The sequence below is a fragment of the Pteropus medius genome, unplaced genomic scaffold (genome assembly GCF_902729225.1).
Source record: "Pteropus medius unplaced genomic scaffold, Ma_sr-lr_union100, whole genome shotgun sequence".
NCBI lineage: Eukaryota > Metazoa > Chordata > Mammalia > Chiroptera > Pteropodidae > Pteropus > Pteropus medius.
Window position 1 is genome coordinate 24,750,964 of NW_024344378.1, and position 24,124 is coordinate 24,775,087.

Below are 24,124 nucleotides of genomic sequence, written 5' to 3' on the forward strand. Positions count from 1 at the left end.
CAGCCACAGTCTATAATTCTTGCCAAGAGCATTGGCCACTCCAGAAACTGAAAGGGTGAGAATGAGGTTTCGCTGCTGGAATTGAACTGCTTCTGTATTTGACAAGGAATCCCAGTTCCCCAGGGCAAATTCTCCAGGAGAAAGCTCGATGCTTCAGAGAACCGCCATCAATCCCCAATGAGAAAGTAAATCAGCCCACCTATTTTAAAAAAGTAAATCTCTGCTAGAAACCCACTTAGGAAAGCCCCCTGTGTTGCTTCCCACTGCTCCCTCTTCTTTCCTTGAGTGGCAGCTATTGTAGCTAACAGATCCCTTGCTAAGTGATGGGATTCAGAAACTCTTGGACAATATTACAACGATCTGTAATGTTGGTCTATGGAGTGCCAGACTTATTTCTGGAAACCCCCCGCTCCCCACCCCCCCAAAAAAAACCCAACAGAAAATCATCGAGGCACTTCCCTGCGCACAGCATAGGGTTCTGTTTCTCTTACCATCAGAGAGGGATTCGTAGTCATAATCATATTCATCTTCTTCATCTTCCTCCTCCTCGTTATTAGCAGGTGGGAGGTTGGCATTCCCACCATTATAAGCCTGAGCTTGCATGGATGCTAACTGATGAGCCTGTAAGATATCAATAATTAAAGACTGCGGATGCTAGAGAACTTCCATTGTTAACTTGCGAAATGACCATCTCGTGCTTACCACAGTCATTAAAAGTGGCTTATCCTATTTTGATTCTTTTGAGAAAGAAAACAAAAATCTAATTAAATTCATTTGAAGTATAAAGTTAATCTTTGGGTGAATGTTAACATCCCTATAGGAGGAATCCTGGAGCTTTTAGGAAAAATGACAAGGAATCCCAGTTCCCCAGGGCAAACTCTCCAGGAGAAAGCTCGGTGCTTCAAAGAACCACCACCAATCTCCAATGAGAAAGTAAATCAGCCTACCAATTTTAAAAAAGTAAATCTCTGCTAAGAAACTGTTTTTCTTTTTCTTTCTTAAAATAATATCTAATATAGATGTCAAATTATAATGTACACCTGAAAATTATATAATTGTATTAACCGATGTTACTCTGATAAACTTAATAAAAAAAGGTATCTAAAGGCCTCTGACCTTGAGAACAATGTTAGACTCCCTATGGATAAAGGGAACTAATGAATAGTTGGTTTAAATAAAGTTTTTTTCAACAGACTTTATCTGAATAATCATCAATCAGATTAACAAGATAGGCTTAAAAACTTCCAAAAACTTGATGTGTGCTGCTAGGGAGGTCATGAGCCTCTACATTTGACTAGAATTACTATGAGGGGACATCACAGGACACAAGAATAAATATAGGCCTGGGAACCTAGCATAAGGAAATATCTGAAATACAGAAAACATTATTTTTATAAATTAAAAATAGGAAACAATTTAAAAGTCCAACAATTGAGGAATGGGGTCAGTACACTATGGTATATCCGCTTGAGAGAATGAGATGTGAAAAAATAATTATGATTATATTTATTGAACAAAGGACATAAAATTGTGTGTATATACTATTTATACATGTAAATACATACATATATACATGTATCTGTATATATATAATTCTATATCCTTTGATCAGTATATATCTCTGTCTATAATGATTGTAATGATATAATATGACATGCAAAAAAAGGCTAGATATTAAATGTCAATACAGCAGGATTCTTGACCTGTTTTTGTGGTATAGATCCCTCTGGCAGTCTAGTGAGGTAGGATCCCATCTCAGAATAATATTTTTTAATGCATAAAATCAAATACATGAGATTACAAAGGAAAAGAAGAATGGTGAATATAGCTACCAATTGTTGAAATAACAATTTTTTGTAATAGGAATATATGTTTCTTTATTAACACAGTAAAACATATGTAATTTTTATAGGTCAAGTAACGTTTTTGAAATAGTGATGAGCATAAATAATTCTTGGAGATATTAATAACTGTGATGTAACATGGAAAATCTGTGATTTCCTCTGGTGACAGAGACATAGGTACTGCTAACGTTACTGTGTTTTATTCCCTACATTTACAATCAGAGGAAATGCTACATTTCAGCTAGAAGTTAGTGAAAATGAAGATTTAATTTTTTTTTTCATCTATGTTCACTGACCCCCTGAATTCTATCTATGGATATTACCAAGGTTAAGAATCCCTTAATACAGGTTGTTTTTGGCCTTGGAATTATGTATATTTAAAAATAATTCTCTCTTCCCTGAACTTCTTGAAATGTCGTTATATTACCTTTATAATAAAAATGTATACATAAGGAAGATACAGTTTAGGCTATGTCTATATCTGTATCCACTGAACATTGTCTTCGCTGGAATTTCTCAAAGTGGGTTTTATGGAACACTTGCTCCATGGGTGTTAATAGCTGTTATATAAATACTGACAATTACAGTAACCAGAGAACACAATGGAAGTTTGGAAACATCAGCTTAAGCAGACTGAAACACATTCCTACTACAGAGCTTCACGTAGCCTTCATTTAATATGATAAAGGGCACCATGACTCATCAAAGATGTTCAGCGCAGAATTTCCCATCCTTATTTAATCAGAGAATTTAAAAATCTTTTCTTTCAGAGAGTCTCATAAGATTAAGTGTCCTTCAGAACTTTGGGAAATCTGCTCTAGGCACAAGTGAGCCACAAAGGCAAGTCTATTTGTCATGGAAAGAGAAGGGTCTTGATGCAGCAAACATTCGAAGTAGAGCCAAGCGCTGAGAATAATGATGCAAAGAGTCCGCAGGCAGAAAAATGTGAGAACTGTGTTGCAGGAGTGCTGCCATTCAAAGACCCACGGACTAGCAAACGTCAGAGAGTGAGTGCCAAGAACTCTTAGACACTCAAATATTTGCACTAGTGCAGGAAGAATGAGAGATATGGCCAAATGAATAACCAGTAATTGACACCATTATTCTTTGCAATATCCTACTTATTCTGAGGCAGAAAAACAGGACCTCAGTCCTTGAATAAAAGCAATTCAGATATAGGTCAGGGAGTTAGAGTAAGGGGTCAGACGAGGAGACTGGCTCAGATGGGTCTTGGTAGGAGTCATGTCTTATCCTGCTCTGTTCCCCCAACGCCTAGCACAGTGCCTGTTCATCTAGTATGAACCGAGTCTAGGGGGCTAGAGTTTAGGAGACAAGATCAGAATGCTGGGGATCTGGTGAAGTTTAGTTAAGAGGCCTCAGTAAGAGCCTCAGTGAGAGCTTGAGGCAGACGGAGGGCTTGGCTTAGAAATTGTACTCTGAGGGTGAGTTCCTTGTATGGAAATGACCCAGGCCTTCTAAATTAGGGACTGGGTCTGAGTGCATTGGAGCTCTAGGCATTCATTCACCCAGTCTGGTGTGAACAAAGATCACAAGGTCCAGACACACGACCTGCCAGACAACTAAAAGGCCTCACAGATATGATTGTCAATACTCCCTGGGAAATTAGGGGATTAGGGGCAGGGTTGGAAGTAGTCTTAAAAAACTGGAAATGGCACACCGATGTTCACAGCAGCATTATTCACAGTGGCCAGGACATGGAAGCAAACCAAGTGTCCTATGATAGATGACTGGATAAAGAAGCTGTGGTACATATATACAATGGAATATTACTCATCAATAAGAAGAGATGAAATACTGCCATTTGCAACAACATGGTTGGACCTTGAGATAATCATGCTAAGCGAAATAAGCCTGACAGAAAAAGTTGAAAATCACATGATATCACTTATATGTGGGATATAAACCTAAAAGCAACAAATGAACAGGACAAACAGAGACTCATGGACATGGACTACAGACTAATGGTTATCAGAGGGTAGGGAGTGGGGGAGGGAGGGTAGGTAGATGGTTAAAAGGGGTCAAATATAAGGGGTAGGGAAGAGTAAAATGGGTAAAGGGGATCAAATATATGGTGGCTGAAGGAAACTAGACTTTAGGTGGTAAACACAATAGAATATACAGATGATAAATTATAATGTACTCCTGAAAATTATATAATTGTATTAACCAATGTTACCCCGATAAACTTAATAAAAAAAAAAAAAGTGGAAATGGGATTACATTGCCCATTTTTACAAAAGGTGGAAGAGTTAAGTTGTAGAAATTATATGGTAGGAACTGTCAAGTTACCTGACAAAATTTCAGAATGGAGTATTAACAGGTTGGTTGTGAGACACAGAAAGCAAGAGTTAGCATGAGTTTACTAAAAACAAATCTCCCACACAGTACTCTCTTTAGGCTTTTTGGATAAGGTAACTCAATTTGTGGGAAATAACAGATAAGCAGTGTTTCTAAATTTTCGGGATGATAAAAATTATTTTTAAATAAACGGATTATTAGGCCTTCCTTTTGGAAATTCCGATTTAGTTGGGCAGATTTGGTACCTAAGAATCTATAAGTGCCTCAGTGATTCTCATCAATGTATTCTAACTTCTGTGTTATGTTTGAAAGGTCTTTCCTGAAGACCTGTGTCTGAATCCTAGCTCTGCCACTATGAGCTGGTTGGCTTTGAGAAAGTCACGTAAATAGCTAGGTCTCAGTTTTCTACTCTATAAATAAAGAAGTTGAAGCAGACTCTGGAGAAATGTGGGCTGCAAGAAAGGAGAGCATCAAACAGGGGCAATGAGCAGTGAACTCCAGGAGGTTCTGTAAGAAGGGCCATGGCCCTCTATACTTGGCGATCTGTCTTCAGGGCACCTTGAGATGAAAACACAATTTGAAAAACTGCCAATACAGTGGATGACAGGTGTCAAAATTCACAAAGAACCTTGTATGCTGCAATAGCATACAACACCAAGAAGAGTGAATTTAACAGAAATAAATGTGAGGCTCCTGCACATGAAAGGTTAAAATTAATTGTAAACCTGGAAAAAATGGCGAGACTAGGCATAAGAACAGTCCCTGTGAAAATAACTGAACTCCTTTTGTTTTCTACAAACTCAATATGACCTTGTTGTGCATTAAAGAATTTTAAAAGGCAGAACTGTCCTAGGCTGCATTAATTGAGGTATAAAGTTTAAATTAAGAGTCTATGGTTTCACTCTCCTCATGCTGTCAGACCCTATTTGGAGCATTGACTTAGTTCTGGAAATCATGTTTGAACATTAACAAATTCAAGAATACTCACGAATTTAGGAATACCCCAAATATTCTTACTGGCAAGTGAAGAGTCTTAACAGCCACATCCTGTGAGGGACAGTTGACACAACAAGAACATTTAGCTTGGAGAAGAGAAAAGCTGGTGGGGAGATGCATGCTAGCTTTCTAGATATGCAATGAGTCTGTGCAGCTGCAGTGGGAAGAAGTACTGCCAAAGAGTAGGAGGAACAGGAAGGAAGATTTGGGCTCAACATAAAGAAGACTTCTGTAACAACACGATCTATTCATTAGTGGAATGGAAGCTGCATAAAGTAACTGCAAATGACTGTGTGAAGAATGGGAAAGGCAATAGCTCCAAGAACAGCTCCAAGAACATTCAAACACATCATGAAGATCGCAGAGGTATGCACAGAACAGCTGGGCGATGAGGAGTGGGTAGTAGATGCTGGATAAAGAAAACAGCATGGAGGAACGGTGTTATATTAGAAAGAGCCCCCAATGCTGGGTAGTCAGTTGCTAATACAGTATTTGAGGCGGACCAGGCATCAGAGAACACATACTAACATTGCACAGTTGACCCTTGAACAACGTGGGAGTTTATGGGCGCCAGCACCCTCCCCCACACAGTCAAAAATCCATGTACAACTTTTGACTTTCCAAGAACTTAACTACTAATAGCCTACTGTTGACTGGAAGCCTTACTGATAACATAAACAGCTGATTAACACAAATTTTGCACGTTAGATTATTATAGACTATATTTTAACAATAATGTAAGCTAGAGAAATGAAATTGTTAAGAAACTCAAAAGAGAAAATACATTAACAGTATTTACTGAAAAAAATCTGCATAGAAGTGGACCCACTTAGTTCAAACCTGTGTTGTTCAAGGGTCAAGTGTGGTCAAATAACTTCATAACAAAGCCTATCAGCTTAGGTCTCATGGCCTCTGGAACCCAAGTAAATGCCAGGCCTTCTGGAACAGCTTTGAGAACACAGATCTAGCAGAGATCTCACCCTGGTGGCCCTCAGGGCCAACTTCACCTCTAGTCTAGACTTGTTTGGTTGGTACAGTGTTTGAAAAATAATTTATTTAGAGCTGTTTATTTATGAGGGCATGGATGCTCCACTCCTGTCTTCGCTTCCAACTGTCATACACAGTATCCAGCTGGCTCCTCATATTAATGTTTCTTGCTTGGCCCCTGAGGGTGGCTGATTTTGTCATTCTTGGTATAGAGCTGTGTATGATCTTCAAATTGGGTAATGTGTACCTCCGGGGAATGCAAAGACTTCTAGAGATATGCAGGCTCATATATTTAAAAAAAATCAATTTCTAGATTTGAGATTTTTAACATCTATGTGTACTTTTAAGAAAATAAGCCTGCTTGAGAATAAACTTACGGTTGGCTAGTTCTCCCTTCTCAATTTCTTTTCATAACTGCTCTTCTCCTACTTTACAAAAGGAAATACAATTCTCACTTATCAACCAATAACCTTATTATGATGCATGAGATGAGGTGAGAAACCACCCAAGACAGCAAAAGGGACATTTGATAATGTGGAACTCTTGAGAAGAGTCTTGAGAAACTAAAGGAGGGAGCATCGTATTTCATCTAGGTCCGAAGCATATACAAGGTTCCATGCCTTATCTATTATCTTCCTCCTTCCTTCCTTCCCTTCCTCCCTCCCTCCCTCCTTTCCTTTCTTTCTTCTATTTCTATTTCTCTCTTCCTCTCTCCCCCCTCCGCTCCCTCCTTCCCTCCCTTCCTGCCTTTCTTCCCTTCTCTTCCTTCTTTTCTCTGTCCAGCCATTTTAGAATTAAAATTAAAAAGTGAGATGGTCATCACAGAAATGATAATATCATGTTTATTTCAATTAAAAAAATAAAGTCAGACTTTTTCTGACCAAATAAAAGTCTGGCTGACTAAGCTAATTTTACTTGACAATGAAGGCTGTTTTTGTACATTATACTTGTATGTAACTTATGTATTACATATTTATGTATGAGATATAATATGTCTGAAAACATATCCTTCGTAATTAAACTTGTGACAAAATTGTTAATGTTACCTTAAAAATATATGAGGAAAAATGTATGAGAGAGGTACACAGTTTCTTAAAAAAAATTTAAGGGGTACTCAAGCAAAAAAGTTTGAAGACCATAGGTCTGGAAGATCCGCGGTATTCTGAGCTGCTCTTGTAGGGCAAACCCGATCAGTAGGCATCTGCCTAGCCAGACTGGTTTGGGGTCCTTTCCATAAATATCTGCTCAGAAGGGCAAATCTAAAGATGACGAAGCCTGTGGCCCCAGCCTCCTTCCCACCACCCTGAGGGCATCTGAAGCAATCAGGCTTTTGCTGAATCACTGAGGTTACCAGTTGATATAATGTAAGCCCCTAACTCAGCCTGGACTTTGGGCCACGTGGAACCCCGCTGCGGGTGAGCTGTATAGTCTGAGAACTCCCTGATACTTATTAGAACAGCAGAGGACAGGATGCTCCAAGGGGCCCCTCAGAGAAGCAGTAATGTTCTAGAATGGCAAGAAATATTAGAAATAGAGCCTCAGAAGTGGGCTAATAAAATGTTTACAGACTGGTCTGCAATTCTGACAGGAGTGTCATGATTCATCTTGGGAGAGATTTTGTGAGATTTTAGTGTTGGAAGGGTACTCTGACGCTAGTTACCATAACGTTCCCATTTTACAGATGAAGAAATGGAGGCCCATTAAGACCGGCTGGCCCAGGGTCATACAGTGGGTTTGTGACAGGGCCAGAGGCTAGTACCTGGTATCTCAGCTCCCTGCCTAATGCTCCTTCTCCGACATCATGCTGTATGTCATTTTTCTTTAAACTCAGGCCCTACCTGTGAGTTCTACAAACTAGAGCTTTTAGGTTTGATGACTGCTTCAAATTGACTACTCAACTAGGTCAAACTGAATACTTGACTCAATTCGAGATGTCATTTTTATTAATGATTTAGGACAAAGGTTCCAAATTTGTCAGACTCATAGAATCTTGCTGAAGTTTCTGTTTTCTGGGAACCACTAAAGCAGGACTGGAGTAGGACCTGGAGGCTTGACGGTGATGGTGCACAGAGACAGTAAAACCTATAGGACACAATCTAGTTTTGGCTTCACACTGTCTTGCTGCTGCAGCTGCTCCATTCTACCCCTGGGGGGTGCTGAGGTTAGTGTAGCAACTCGTGGTGCTCTAAGTTTCAGAAGTGGTATTTTACGGCCAACAGTGCCCTCCTAAACAGGTCCAAGAGTTTCAGCAGCTGTCATTCTGTGGTATGAGTAAGTGCAACCTGGCATATGAACCCAGTGGTCCTGGACCCAAATGTTTTCAGGGGTCCTTGATCTGAGGGCCATTTTATACAGGTGGGTTTATGGTGCTTGGCATGAAGGTCTCCACAGGGCGAGGCAGGCATGGCAGTGCCTTAGCGTCCATAAACCACAGTGATACATAACGCCAACTTCCGTGCTGGAGCCGCAGGGCTGCTGCTATGGAGTTCCACTACTGGCCTTGAGACTCATAACCTGGCTCCCAAGTGCTCTCCCTATAGGAAGGTCTTCCTGTAGTGAACTATAGTACCCACTGTGGGACTGACAGTTGTAAAACCCAGGTCCAGAGACGAGTCACACACTGTCCCGCTCAGAATAAATGGAATAACAGAGGCACATTCTACATGGGAAATCAATTTCACAAAAATAAAACTTTTGGTGAATAGGGTGAGAATATTTATTGGTCTATAAAATGGAAAGTCAAAAATCAAATGTATCATTCAAAGAAATTCAGCCTTCAAAAACCGATTTCCCAGCAGGTCATCTGAAAGCTTAGAATGATATCAATTTCTTTGTTCTGGGCACACAGCACACCCACAACCTCTTTAACAGGAGGACAGTACCTTTTGCTTTAAGATATCCACCGGCGTCTGATGGGCCTTTAGCTTCTTATTTTTAAGAAGCACTTTCCTTCTAAGTTGGTCAGGCGAGGGAAGCATTGGATCATCTGAGAAGTCACTCTCAAATAAGAATTTAGTCACCAGTTTTTCTCCAAACACAGTCTAAAGGGAATAAAAGAAAAAGCATAATCAATGCCTTTTATCTATACTTGAATTATTCAACTGGAAATTTCAGCCCAGTTGAATTGTTTTAAAAATCCTAGGAAGAGGAAATAGGAAATAAGTTGTGTCCCTCCTCCTCCCAGAAAGCTGTTCATGAAGGTCTCTGAGTGACAACGGTGAATCTCCTGATGCAGAGGGACCAACAGTGGGTCCCTCACATCTGTGTTTGCTACCAGTTTATTGAGATGATTGCAGTTTGGGTGCTACAGAATGTCACCACTGTGGTTAATTTCATAAAAGGAAGTCTTTTCTTGAAAATATTTCATAATGAGACAAGAGTAACTATGAAAATCTTTTATATTATATAGAATTCACACTTTATATCATAAAAAAAGTAGTTACAAGAGTATTTCTAAGTTTTGTATTTTTCTTTTTAAAAAAGTGTCCTAAAATTTCTGATTTCTTCTGTTTATAGTACTTCACTGTTACCAGATGATAATGATGATGACAACGATGATAAAAATTACGTTTAATCTGTTTCTATATGATAAGGGTAGTGTTTAAATATTGAGTAAGTCATTGCGTTTTAGACAAATTTGTGTTCTGGAAAGAGCTTTTCAAAAACACACGTCTAAACACATTGCTATCATGATGTGATTTTGTTGTAGGAAACTGTGTGTTATGATAAAAACTCATATATGTACATTTAAGAAACTTAGATTTTCTACGGGTTAAAAAAATCATCCAAATGAAGAGTTTTAGTGGCATTTGGACTCACCTGTTAAAAGATAATACCTTCTCAATAAGTTTCTGAGAAAAACTGATTGATACCAGGAAATACACCACTTTTCTAGCCAAATATCAACAAAAACCTTTGCATCATTAATGGAATTGAGAAATGAATACCATAATTTGGCAAGTGCACCTACTAACACCCCTTTTCCATCTGGATACATGTATATTTGTAAGGTATCTTTATTAGCTACTGTAGCTATTAAGACCAAATACAGAAATAATAAACTATTAAACCAGACATCTAAGTCATTGATCACAAAGTTTAAACCAAAAATTTCAAACATAATGAAGCATATTTGATCATATTACTGTCATTAAAAATTTAGATAATAAATTTACTTAAAATTTTTTATGAGCAAGGTTTTTTCTACTATTAATAAATAATAGTATTAAAAATTACTTTTTACTTCATCACATTTATATAATTCTCTTTTATAGTCTACTTTTGCATGTTTTAATTAATGTATAAAATATATTAATAAGTAGGATATATATAATTTAGAAATAAGTCAGTAAACGCACAGTAGGAATACAAGCAATAGTTTTTACTGTTAGGAGTATACAATTAAGTTTAGAGACCATTACTATAAATGATGGCAAAGGAAAGGCTAATTAGTTTTGCTGGCATTAGTATCTGGGGACATTTCCCGCTGGCCATGTCCCTCCCTCCCCTTGAGATCTGTGTTTCCACAAAGGCCTCTACCAGTGGAGGAAGGGGGAAGTATATGGGAATATCTGCCCCCAAATCTACCTGCATTATAGTTTCTTTGTATAAGGAAGGGCTGGGTGTTAACATAGCAACTGTTTTGGCCACTCTCAGCAATTTGTCAATTTACCTGTGGTGTGGGCCACAAGAAGATTTGACTTATTTGCCCCGAGATATTTTCAGCTTTTCCAAAAACCGACAGGTAACATCCTGGCATCTCTGATTTGTGGTTACAGAAGCACTGGAGAGTTGGTCTCTCCTTATTTCCTAAGACTTTCTGGAAATGGTCAGGAGACTACAGAACAGTGCTTCTATTGCTCCAGCTGAAAAGGCAGACTGTCAAGGAGAGAGTCCAAGCTCCCAGGGCACCCCCATTTCTCAGGTCTAAGGGACCTTAACTGTATGTGCTTCACGGCTCAGGTCTAGCTGTGGTGTGGTCCACGGTGGGCCCATATAAAACTCAACAATCTCAAGACAAAGGCCAAGATACCATTCTGCCTCTTAGCTAAAAGCTTACCTTAAAAATTTCGGCCATTTTTCGTTGCTGAGGCAATGAACAGTGGTTCTCAATTGATATGATGATTGGCAGGTCAGAGTTGATGAAGGCACTGCGATCAATGGCTTCAACCACTTCCTATAAGAGCCAAAACAGCTCATTAAGTATCTCACTAGATATCTGTACCGGGTGTCAGAAGGCAAGGTACTTATAGCCAGAGCAAGCACTGGAATGTTGTTTTCATAAGACTCTGACCAAAGTGACTTTTATCTTTTCAAATGTATTTTCAAATTAAGCAAGAAGGTAAAGCTATTTTCCATAAAGACATTAAGCTGTTCAGATAGATTTTTGTTCACATACTATGAAGAAGAGCTATCAGTATGCTGAATTTAACAAACCAATACATGTACATTGAGTATACTGTAGGTAAAAGACACTGTTTTAGTTACAGCATCAAAAATAGTGAGGCACAGACACTTTCCTGTTCTCAAGGAGTTTATAATCTACGTGGGGTAATAAGACATCTATCACATATATTTATGTGTGCATGTAAACACAGTTATCAACTCCTCCTCCTCTCGATATAGAGTACAAGAGTTTTAAGAGAGCTGAATAGGAAAATTAAAGAAAAAAATTCATTTTAGACATCATTTCCGCATATAAGACAGAAGTAATAATATTCTTTCCCAGGCCAGCCACAGTTCAGAGAAAAATGATGTTACACAGCCAAAGGCCCTTCTATATGGGGATAGTAACTGCATAATAAACTAATAAACTACCTAGAATTTGAAACAACAATCCAATGAGATCAGTCTTCCTGGGTGATCAACTCTCCAGGTGGAACCAATTCTCATTACTTTATAATGTTAATTATCTAATCGTCTCTTAACACATGATGTTGGCCTTTGTCAAGGGGATACCAAGACAAATGATCTAGCAAGAGAATAGGCGCTGCCTTTTATATATCATCCTATGATATAAAATTTGCATCAACAGTATTACCTGAAAACTAATTTAAGGTAATGGTTACTAAACTTCGGTTGAATGACAATCTGAGAGTTCTAGATCAACTCCCAGAAAAAACAAATATGCCTGTACACCCTATGCAACACTGTAAACGATTTTGGGAACTCTTCAGAACTAGGATAACAAGTTCCCCCTACCCCCACCTAAGGTATAATTTGGTAGAGTCACTGATTTAAATGACAAATAAAGATAATGACTCTTTGTGGTTTGATTTAAAGAAAGTTATTACCTTGGAAGGGAGGTAAAGAAAGTATTACCTTGAAGGGGATCTTGGTTGTCAGTGTGTGTCCATGGTAAATGATGGGCATCCCATCATCTCCATCCCAGCAGTCCAACTCTATGCTCCTGCAGCCTTGCAAGAGAACCTGTGTGATCAGTGAAGGAATCCACTCCGATGAGCAAATGGAGATAAAGCCTTAAACCCAGCATGTGATTCTACATATCAGTGTTCAAATTGAGGACTAAAGCCAAGAACATAAGATCTAAATATGTATTGCATTTTGGCCAAAGGCCACAATTAATCAGGGGTGGGGTAGGGGTAGAACAGATTAAGATGGAAAGAGTGCTTACCAGAGCTTAATATCACTGGAAAGTAAAATTTGATAGCAAAAATATTTGACCATTTTCCCAGCAACTTTGGTTCCTCAGGGGACTTATATGTACATGGTACATGCTAAAATGAGAGAGCCAGGCCAGTGCTCTATCTGGGCAGATGTCAGTGGAGGTGATGCCATAGACCAAAGGGAATGAGGCCACTGATTCCTTAATTGTCCAAACATTAAATGAAACCAATCAGGATAAAATCTCCTCCAGATTTAGATCAAAATTCTGCCACTTGCCACTGGCTAAAACATTTGCTATGAACATGTAACATGAAAGAAGAGTAGAAGCAAGTAATTTATCAAAGATCTGCCTTGCTGTCTAATCTTAAAATGCTATGTAGAGCAGAGATGGCAAGTAATTATGAACTCGCCTCTCCCACACCCTTAGCAGATATCAGTAATCAATCACAGTGTACTTGTTCCCTAAGCTTTGATAAGTTATTTCCCAACTTCTTTAGCAAAGTGCTCCAGGAAACTACCAAGGAATCAGATGAGATGATACCTATTTGCTATCCTGGATCTACAGTTGGAAGCAGAGCTCCTGACACACTTGCCTGAGTTGTAGCTCTGTAACTTTGCTTGAAGCCTCTTTCTCCATTGAATCTATCTGAAGACTATCTTAAAAGATTACCATAAAAGATTACCACGTATTGAAAGGGTAACCCAAAGCAAGATATATCTGTGGAGGGCCAATCGTATCAAGAGGAAGATATATCTGTGAATGGGCCAATCCACTGATTTAAGAAGCCATGTAACTATTACTCTGTGACAGTAATTCAATACTGGGGGCCAGCGGTCACAAGAGTTGCTACAACAAAACTCGGATAGTGGAATCCCTCTTCTTCTAGTATTGTTGTATGAAATACTTGCTATATTCTTCCCATTGCCCAGTAAGCAGTACTCAGTGCTCCTGGATGACCAGTCTTCCCAGGTAAAACTGATTCTGTGACCTAGAATCCTAAAGCTATCAGCCCCTTCCAGCAGATAGAGCTTCTAGAGGTATGTTGCTTTGGGCTGAAAATTGTGTAATGTGACAGCTGCTTCATCTCTGTAGCGAGCCTGCCACACTGGGAAGATCATTCACCAATTGGCAGCAGATGAGATGGTTTTTCAGCGTGAACAGACTAAAGATCTTAATCAAAGTCTGCATGACCTTAAGGCTTCCATATATGGATAGAAAAGGAAAACCACAGCTAAAAATTCCAGATGAGAACAGGGCTTTTTCTCTTTTCTTTTGCTCCATAGAGTAATGTTAGGAGGTAATTAGACAGGCTGAGGGAGAGAGGTGAGTGGTAAGAAATAAAATTAAAGAGACAGTCATACTGGGTTTAATCACGTCTGTGAGTCTATCTGAGCACTTCTTTTTGCTTATTCAAAAACTGTGACAATCTCTACTTGTGTAATATTAAGAAGTTAAAACAAAAACTCTGAAGTAGAAATAAAAATTAGAGGACACTGGTTGTTGTTTATTTTCTTGAGACAAATTCTCTCTCTCTCTCTCCCCCTCCCTCCCTCCACCACCCCCTCCATTTTTCTTCCCTAGAACAATGGGTTTCAAACTTTTTAAACTTTGGAATCTGTGCAAAAGCAGGGCCAATACATAAAGCACATAAAAGAGCAGGACTTCAGCTGCAGTGGCAACAGGTTATGAGACCCTTTTCACTCTAAGGCATGCTTATCTCACTGTCAGAAGATGAGCACTCCTATTTTGAAAATCATTCTCTAAGGACAGCTTTATTTCATAATAAAAGTATATTAGATTTTAGAATTTAAAACATATTTTATACTAGATAAACTTTGGGACAGAAGTAAGACCCATGCTTTAAGGAATATATAGACTAATTTGGAGAACAAAGGAACCTCAAGTCTGCTAGATTTGTATAAGCAATACGATTATAATTTTCACACTTGGAACCCTGCCCCTCGACCCCTCCCATCACACACTTAGCTCCTTCCTGATTATCTTGTCTTGTCAGAGTTCAGAAACAGACAGCATAGACTAGGGAGATGCAGAGAATATAGCAGAGAGGCAACTGACACACAGGTCATTGAGAGTTGGATGTTTAGGTCGAAAGGATGTGTTTTTTCTTGTCCAGAGACCTACTGAGTTCCCCAGGACATCCCCAGGAATTAAGTTACAGGGGCAGTGTGCCTACAGTCTGTGCGGACTTTTTTTTCTTAAGTTGGTTACTATAGGGATGGATTGATTACCTAACAACTGCAAAGCAAAACAAACGATACTTTGGGAATAACTTCACAGAAAGCTGCATTTTCTACTATGCTTTCTCATCACAATATATTGATTTATTTAGCATTTAGGGAAATGATTAGATATTTTCCCATGGGAAAATCTAATTTTAGTAGGAATAAGTCAGACTAACTAGGATCTAAAAGCTATGAGTCTCAAGCAAATACTTTTTTTTTTGGTTGCCCAGAATAAAGGTTAAGCATAGATAGGAAGGAAAAAAACAAAAAGAAGTAAAGAAAACAACTGTACATAAGGCAGCCCACACATCACGTTTCCTCACATTTCACATGTAGTAGGTTCATAAGTTCTTCACAGGAGTCTGGGGTCAGGTTTTTGTGACTTTGGGGGTTATGTAAATAAGGCTTAATGAAAACCACATTCGAAATGGAATTCTCAGTACCTGGCTGTAGAGTTCTACTGAGGATTCGCCTTTGAGCTGATGGCCTGTGAGGTAGGTATTGTGTGAAGATTCAATGTAATAGTAGGAGAGGGGCAGCTGCAATTCTCTAACGTTCTCCTGTGATTCATCATTTTTCGAGGCAAAGTTATCTTTATCCATCAGAAACCTAGAGGAAACAAATTTTCTTAGGACTGTGTTGGAAGAATATATACTCTTAAGTGATGGGCAAAAGATATTTTAAAAGTTACCTTGCAAATCCTTCAAATGACATTAGGCCTTGATGACACATACTAATGCTGGGCTCAAACTTCTGCCAGGGATACAAAAAGAGTGTTATTTAGGTAAAAGAAACTAAGGGGAGAAAAACCACCACATCATTTTTTATAGCTGTTCTGTTTTCATCAGGAAATGTCTAAACCAAATATTTGAACTTATTTAGTTATGTAGTGGTAAGAAGTAGTTTTTTAGTCCAAAAGAAAATATTTATTATAAGTGAGTTTATTATATGAAGCATATTTATTTAAGAGAAAAAAGGAGAGCAAGAGAAAAGAATAAGGCTGATTTATATGAAAACAAATTATATCAGTTTATCCAGGTGAAAATGGGGATATTAATAGCAGCTACCACAGAGTTGGCGAAATGAGATTATTCTCATAGAACATTTAGTATAGTGCTTGTACTCAGTAATATTATATGGTACACTCAGCATGTGAAAATAATCTTACATTTTAAACATTTTCAGTGATCAAATCCAATTGCTGGAGAGCTAATCCACTGAATACCAATCAATTGACAAGGGAGATTGAAAACAGACTAATTCTGCTGCATGTGATAGCCACAATGAACTGTCTCACCCCACTATCTCCTGCTGCCCTCTAGTTGAAGCCATCACCGCATCTTCCCTGGATTACTGTCAAAGCTTCCTACCAGTCTTTCTGCTTCCACTCCTTCCCTAGCAGTTTATTCTCTGGTGAGCCCATGGCGATCTCTTACAAACATGAATCAAATCATATTACTCCCTTGTTCAAAAATTTCCATTAGCTCCCATTTCTCATGGGCTAAAGTCAAACTCTGTACCACGGCCTAAAATGCCTAGATGGTTCGGCCTCTGCTTACCTGTCTGAAAACAGGTCGACCGTTGTCCCTCTAGCTTATGTGGCTACCATTACACAGTCTTTTTTCCCTCATAAACCCTGACCTCGCTCCTGCCTCAGACTTTGAGCTTCCCGTTTACTGTCTGAAATGTTCTTTCCCCAGACCTTCAATGCCTTTATGCATTCAGCCCAGGTGTCACCTCCTCAGAGTGGCTTCTGCTTAGTCTTCTTAGTTCTCCCGCACCACTCCATCCCCCTACTCTGCTCAATATTTTTTCAGAACCCATTATTACCTGAAATTACATTATATCTTTATTTGTTTACTGTCTGCCTCACACACCCAAATGTAAGCTGCGTTGAGGGCCAGAACTTGATCTGATTTACTACTATATTCTCAGGTCCTGGAACAGAGCCAGGCCCATAGTAGGAGCTAACAAATATTTGTTATATGATTAGAGAAGTTGTAAACCAGACTACCAATTCTATTGCATGTGCTAGAACAATGAGAAGGAATCATGTACTGATTTCTTATAATAGTCACTGAATAAGGGAAGGCTTGAGACCTATGTTAATTATATATTCAAGAAGTACACATATATCATGGATATTCTGGAAAAACCCTCTATTTCTGCCCCAGGCTTAGAGTCTGTGGAAAGAAGTATAGAAAAAATAAATATTCAGTAGAAAGAATTAGAATGGTCAGAGGCTTTACACATATGTGTGCACAGGAAACAGGTACATACCTGGATGATGCTGAGGGTTTCATCGTAAGTACAGTGTTCTCCTTGGCAATTCACTAGAAAGTCATTGAGCTGGAGTATTCCAACCCCAAATACACCCAGGGATGTGCTCTCGACCCCAGTACCATTCGTCACGATACTTGCAGCAGCAATGGCATCAGAGATCTGCCTCTGGTTGTCTGACAGTTGCTGTTTACTTTTAATGAACAACCCCAAATCCGAGACATTTCTGGTCAACAAATCTGAAACAGAACCATCCAAAGAACATGAACAAGCTAGCCAGTATCTTCCACAAAGTTCATTTTAGAGATAATGGTGTTGTGGCATTAGTAAGCTAGAGAAACTCTTCATTAATCTGTCTAAACAAGCCACCAAATTTAGTGTTTATTCCTGGCTTCACATAGTAGAAGGAATAAAAAAATGAATAAATGAATAAATAAAAGAAACTATGAGAAATTGATGACCTTTAAAGCCCATGAGCGTAGGTATTAGATGGGAACTAAATGTACATTTAATTGGGGATTTTAGGCTAAATTTGGACTTTGGTTTTTGAGAATAACTACAACATTTTTATGTTTGCAAAGACAGAAGATGTACCCCTAAAATTAGTTTTTCTGTACTTTAAAAGTATAACTTTAAACATTTGTGTGCAGGTTTCTGCGTGAACATAAGTTTTCAATTCATTTGAGTAAATATCAAGGAATGCAGTTGCTGGATCATATGGCAAAAGTATGTTTAGTTTTGTAAGAAACTGCCAGACTCTCTTCCGAAGTGGCTAGACCATTTTATATTCTTATCAGCAGTGTTCCAGTTGCTCCGCACTGGCACCGGCTTTGGTATGACCGGTCATTTAAATTCTAGCCACTTTGTAAGATACTCTAGCAGTTTCATACGGAGCTAAACAGAGACTTATCATATGATCCAGCAATTGTGTTCCTAGGTGTTTACCCATGAGTTGAAAACTTATGCTCATGCAAAAACCTACAAATATTTACAGCAGCTTTATTACAAAACCCTGGAAACTACCAAGATGTCCTTCCATAGGTGAATTGATAAACTGTTTACATACATCCATACAATGGAATGCTATTCAGCTATGAAAAGAAATGAGGTATCAAGCCATGAAAAGACATGGAGGAATCTTAAATCTATATTGCTAAGTGAAAAAAGCCAACCTGAAAAGGCTACATACTGTATGATTCCAACTATATGACATCCTGGAAAGGGCAATACTATTGAGACAATAAGAAGATCAAGAGTCACCAGGGGTTCCGAAGGAGGGTGGGAAGAATGAAAAGGTGGAGCACAGGGAAATTTTAGGATAGTGAGACTCTTCCATATAATACTGTAATGGTGGATACATGTCATTATACTTATGTCAAAGCCCATAGGATGTATAATCCATAATTATGCATGTTTTATGACTAAAGTTGAAAAAGGTTAATATTTTTAGCTTAAGGACAATACAGGTTTTAAATAATTGAAAAGCAAATACATGAAAGAGGTCAGCTTTTTTGTTTTTGTTTTTTTCTTGTGTTTATAGTTTCCAGCAAGAACAGAAGATAAAAATAATAGGCTTTAAAATGCATGAATGGTGGTGGTAATGGTGGTGGTGACGAGTGGGACAGAAGAACCAGACATTCTGGTTTACATGTTAGGAAAAATGTCCTGGATGCTCAGAGTATTTTCCTGGGGTCACCAAAATTCTCCTTGTTAAAGGGCAGAGAACTCCCCCTGTGGGGTGCAGCACGCATGGCCTGTAGGCAGGGAGGAGACTGGCGGTTCACAGCTAGTATGCACCACACACCCAGTGGACATTTGGAAATGGAAATAGACGGGAAAGGGTTTTGGGCTGTCAGAATGACTGGAGGTCTCTGTTGGTTAACGTCCTGGAATACATGGATGGACCTCCAAATGATTAATTTTCTTGTTCTGAATGCCAACGACACCTTGAAATAACTGTCTACACATTTCACCATGTTCCAGGTAGCAGCACACCATGTAGGACAGGTTGAAGGTTTGTATGATTGAATCTCTAACCTTGTTTTTTGATAAAAAGGTCTCAAAGGGAAAGATTAAATTGTTCCACAAACCTAGGTCAGGCTGAAGACCGCTGGTGTTTTCATCAATGGTTAGATTGGTGTAGAGTGGGGCCGACTCAGAGCCCGCTCGGTTGCAGGGCACGGCATAGAGGTCAAAGAGATCCTTGAGGTCCTTTCTGCTCCTTACACTGGGCGAGGGATGAAAAGATCTCGCATTTAGTACTGTTATTAAAATGTGGGGCTGACAAAGGGTAAGAAGAAGTCATGTCATACCTGAATGATTTGAACAGCTCAACAAATTCAACAAAACTCATGTTACTGTCTGAAACCATGAAACTCTGAAAGCCTTTCATTCCTCCTTTGATCCGCCCATGCCAGCTGCTGCTGCTCCAAGCACTGCAACAAAGATATGGCCTTAATGGGCAAAATCAGAGCCAATTTTGTCATTCACCCCAACAGGCATTCTCTGATTAGCAATATGAGCAAAAAGATGTATTGCAAATGATTTAAGGTGGAAACTATTTTCCACACTCTCTTTATTTCTTTCAAAATTAATCTATATTATGTGAGAAGAAAGAAATTATACATTGAAAGCACTTCATGTTTACAGCCTATTTAATGAGGGCACAAGACTGAGGTTAAAATGCCTGTACTAATCAAAACAGTTCTTTGAACCACAGGTCAATGAGGAAAAAAGGTAAAGTGTTTTTGAAGAAAAGTCATTTTAAAAAAGAGCCCCAAATTACTCAATCCTAACCTATGGGAAGTTATGTATATTCTTTCCTATATTCTGAATTATAGAAACACACTTAAGAAGAAAGTCTTGAATGTATCACTGTCTTCTTTTTCCTTTTTTAACTAGTTCTGAGATGAAAACAGGGAAAAGCTTTCAATGCTAATGGAAAATGTGAGTCAGAAAAATGTTAGAATGGAAAGAAGCCAACTCTGCCTCGGATTATGTTTGCACCTGCCAAGGCTGTATCTATTCAATATAAAAGTATCAGTCAACCAGATCGAAAATTCAGCCTGGCTGTTTCACAACATTTTTTTATTTTTTACACTAGTTCCCTGTTAGAATAGTATGAGAAATGTTTTGGCGGGTTTTTAGTCAAATCAATGAACGGAATCTTTTTTTCTTTCATTTTTTGTTTTTGTTTTTTATTTTTCACATTAGAAATGTTTCAAATATATAAGAAAGTAGGAGAACATTGTAACGAATAGCCTGTTTACCCTCAATCCTGCTATTTATTCATGGAAGATTATTTTGTGTTGACATCTGAAGGTCATCTCCATTAAAGAAAGAGTATTACAAAAGGACAGATTTCTATACTGTGTAGGCACAGGTTGTTGATCCTCCTCGTGGTGTGGGACACAGAGGGTAGAGGTTCAGGAAGAGGGAAAAGCTCAGATAAAGTGGCCTATCATGTGCATTTAAATAAGTATTCCTTGTCTTCCTTCCTTCTACTTCCGGGTTCAGCCATTGTCTGTAGGCGCTTCTGACTTCAGGGAACTCTACTCTTTCCCTCCTAGGGCTCAGTCTCGCTTTCCCTTTGAAGAGCATTCGGGATGGTTTTTCTCTTCCTGCCCTGTGTTTTCTTTCTGAGAATACTGGGCTCTGGCCCCTGTCCTCTTGTGGGGCTCTGTGGTCTTGCATCAGACACATTACTTTCTCTACTTCCCCCTCTCTGAAATGATTTTCCTCCCTCATTCTGTCCTTCCTTTTCCTGCTCATGAGTGATTGAAATAAAGGGAAAGTCTATTCAATCCTAGTTACCTGGCTATTTTATTTACCTGGGAAACTGTATAAGCTGAAATATAATGTAAAGAAATCTGATTCTTTGTAGCTTTTAATTGTGTCACACACCTAAACTTACAGAGAAATTGCAAATGTGATGCAAAGAATTCCCATGCACCCTTGACTCGGTTTCACCAAGTATAGAAATTTGAATGTATAAAGGATAAATTATGTTCATTATTCTCACTGTGAATGAATGTTTCCCTTTAAAAGATAATTTCCTGTAGGGTTCTTAGAGAGAGAGAGAGAGAGAGAGAGAGACAGATAGACAGACAGACAGACGATGTGTGTAATTAATGTCTCTAAAGCTAATGCCTGCACAGAACCATTTCCTCTTCCCACTCCTCTGATAAAGTAGTGTGCCTGCTTTATTTTGGCTCTGTCTGTAACCTCTGCCTTTATTAAACGTTAGTGTGGGGTTCAGAGAGATGGTGTGGCATTCTGATTCTTTTGGAAGGCTTTCGTTTTAATACTATTTTTTCTGAGAGGGTAGATGCTGTTTTAAATCTGTAATTTGCATGGACCTTATAAAATAATTTACTGTAACACCAGCTTTAGAATTATCTAAACATATCTAACTTGCCGTAATATATTCTAGGCATGTATATTTTATATATGAGAAGAGCATTAAATATATTTCACCCATAAGCCAAGGGGCAAGGAGCTTACTTTAAAACTCAATTTATTCTTCATGTAGGGCAGTGCTATCCAACAGAACTTTCTGCAGTGATAGAAAAGTTCTGTATCTGCATTGTTCAGTACAGTAGTCACCAGCCACTGTGGCTCTGAGACACTTTTAATGTGATTAGTGAGACTAAGGAACTGAATTTTCAATTTCTTTTCATTTTAACTAATTTAAATTTGAATTTAAATAGCCACCCACCACTCCCAGTCCCTCCGCCTCCTCTGCTAGTGGCTACTATTTTGGATAGTGCAGATTTAGAGAATCGCAACTGGGCTACTCCTGACCTTCGAAAGGTTGCTGTGTCAAATAATTAGGAGCAATTCCAGTAACATGAGAAGAAAAGAGTTTAAAATCAGGAAAATTAGGAGCATTAAAAAATTAGCGGTTTTTCAGTTTTCAAAGTAATTGTTAAATCAAAATTAGAGAGAGTCTTTCCACAGAACACTGGAAGAAGACGCCTTCCTACACCACTTAAATAATGTGGAGCGTCCTTCTGTTTTACCATGTTAAGTCCTCACCTGGACGGGCTCTTGTTTGAAGACAGCACAGGGGAGGACACTGGCCTGATGGGAGATGATGTCCCGGAAGCCAAGTTAGGGGACACAGCCGTGGTCAGGGAGTGGGCTCTTCTGGAAGGGAGAGGGTTAGGCAGGCTTGAGATGGCATTTGCCTCTGTGAAAACGACAGACAGAAAACAGACAATGATTTCAATTATACTTTCCCTCAGAGAGCAAATAAAACCAAGATGCTTCTGAACATCTGAGCAAATCAATCTATGCAGATAATTTCTATACATGAAGCATCAAAGTATTCTGATGAATGGACGCATCTGGTGGGTTATCAACCCTAGTTACACATTAGAATCATCTGGGAGCTTAACAAGTATACAGCTGTCCAGTCCCAGCCAGACAGCATCTGAGTCTTTTGGGCAGGGGTGTGGCCAGGGGGATCCAGATTATTTTTTTAAAAGCTCTAATATCCAGCTTGGGTTGAGAATCACTGGTCTAATCCATCAAATTATATCTTGTATGGCTAATATTCCCTGCCAATAATGGCAAGTTAATTAATGAGAATTTTCTACCAAGTATACTGTGCTTTCAGAAATACCTCTTGGGTTCCATCATCTAGCCAAAAACAAAGGTAAGTATATTAAACAGATAAAACGTTTTGTGAAGAACGCCCACCATACTTAAATCACAATTTGAAACCAAATGCCATATTTTTTCCCATCAAAACACCAGTCTCAGCTGTGAAAATGCTGCTTTACCTGATTCTTCTTGTTCGTTAGCATCCTGAGGATCAGAGCCACTCCGGCTCCGACACTCTCTGTGCATTTTGGCCTTTCGGGTGGCCATCTCGTCGTCGGTTGCCTCTCCACTCTCACCCTGGGAACACAAAACTCACGATGTTTCTCATTCTGTATTTCTCTCCCACCACTGCATTAGTTCACACAGGTCCCTATTTTTTGACTGACCTGCCTTCAATGCTGCTTCCCCCTGGTGAAGCCAGTAAAGACCTACGTGAAGGCTGACAAAGTATTTTCATGTAATATTATCCCATTTGTTCTTCACTATAAAGCAGCACTCCTCAGGTGAGGGGGCAGACAAGAGTAGGTATCCAACCCCTGGGGACTCCGTGTACAGATAGAATTATAAAGTAGATAAAGTTCGACTTAGGTATCAACGGCCTCCCATATACAAAGAGTAAGACCTTTTCTAGATAACCACGGAGAAAATATATTATCACGTTATAGTGATAATATATAATGAGATATGTAACATAGAGATAAGTATGTATATTTACTGTGATGAAAACATACCAAAATTTACCATCTTAACCATTTTTAAGTGTGCTGCAGAGTAGTGCTAACTATATTATTGTGCAACAGATCTCTAGAACTTTCTCATCCTGTAAAACTAAAACTCTATACCTATTGAAAGACTCCCCCTCTTCCCTTCCCCACCAGGCTCTGACAAACACCATTCTACTTTCTAGGAGTCTGACCACTCTAGGTACCTCATGTAAGTGAAATCATGCAGTATTTGTCTTTTTGTGACTGGCTTATTTCACTTAGGATAATGCCCTCAAGATTTATCCATGTTGTAGCATATGACAGTATTTCCTCCTTTTTTAAGGTTGGATAATATTTCATTGTATGTACATACCACATTAAAAAAATCCTTCATCTGTGGATGGATATTTAGCTTGCTTCTAGTGATAATATATTATAAATTGCTTTCTACAACTAGCAGCTTGGCCCTCTAAGACTTTCATAATCTGATCCCTGTTCCTTTCTAGCCTTTCCTTG

General features: G+C 38.8%; 1 protein-coding gene across 3 annotated transcripts in view; it reads right to left on the reverse strand.

Annotated features, from left to right (window-relative positions):
• PLCE1 (phospholipase C epsilon 1) overlaps positions 1-24,124 on the reverse strand; it is a 287,768-nt gene that overhangs the window by 42,166 nt on the left and 221,478 nt on the right. For all 3 annotated transcript variants that reach the window (XM_039871703.1, XM_039871701.1, XM_039871702.1), the window contains exons 10-20: positions 23,084-23,201; positions 22,335-22,488; positions 19,610-19,732; positions 19,388-19,524; positions 17,298-17,536; positions 15,709-15,770; positions 15,461-15,626; positions 12,468-12,575; positions 11,206-11,322; positions 9,029-9,187; positions 492-621 (exon numbers count right to left, since the gene is read on the reverse strand). In XM_039871703.1, the coding sequence (XP_039727637.1) occupies positions 492-621; positions 9,029-9,187; positions 11,206-11,322; positions 12,468-12,575; positions 15,461-15,626; positions 15,709-15,770; positions 17,298-17,536; positions 19,388-19,524; positions 19,610-19,732; positions 22,335-22,488; positions 23,084-23,201 (1,513 nt within the window). The remainder of the gene's footprint in view (positions 1-491; positions 622-9,028; positions 9,188-11,205; positions 11,323-12,467; positions 12,576-15,460; positions 15,627-15,708; positions 15,771-17,297; positions 17,537-19,387; positions 19,525-19,609; positions 19,733-22,334; positions 22,489-23,083; positions 23,202-24,124) is intronic.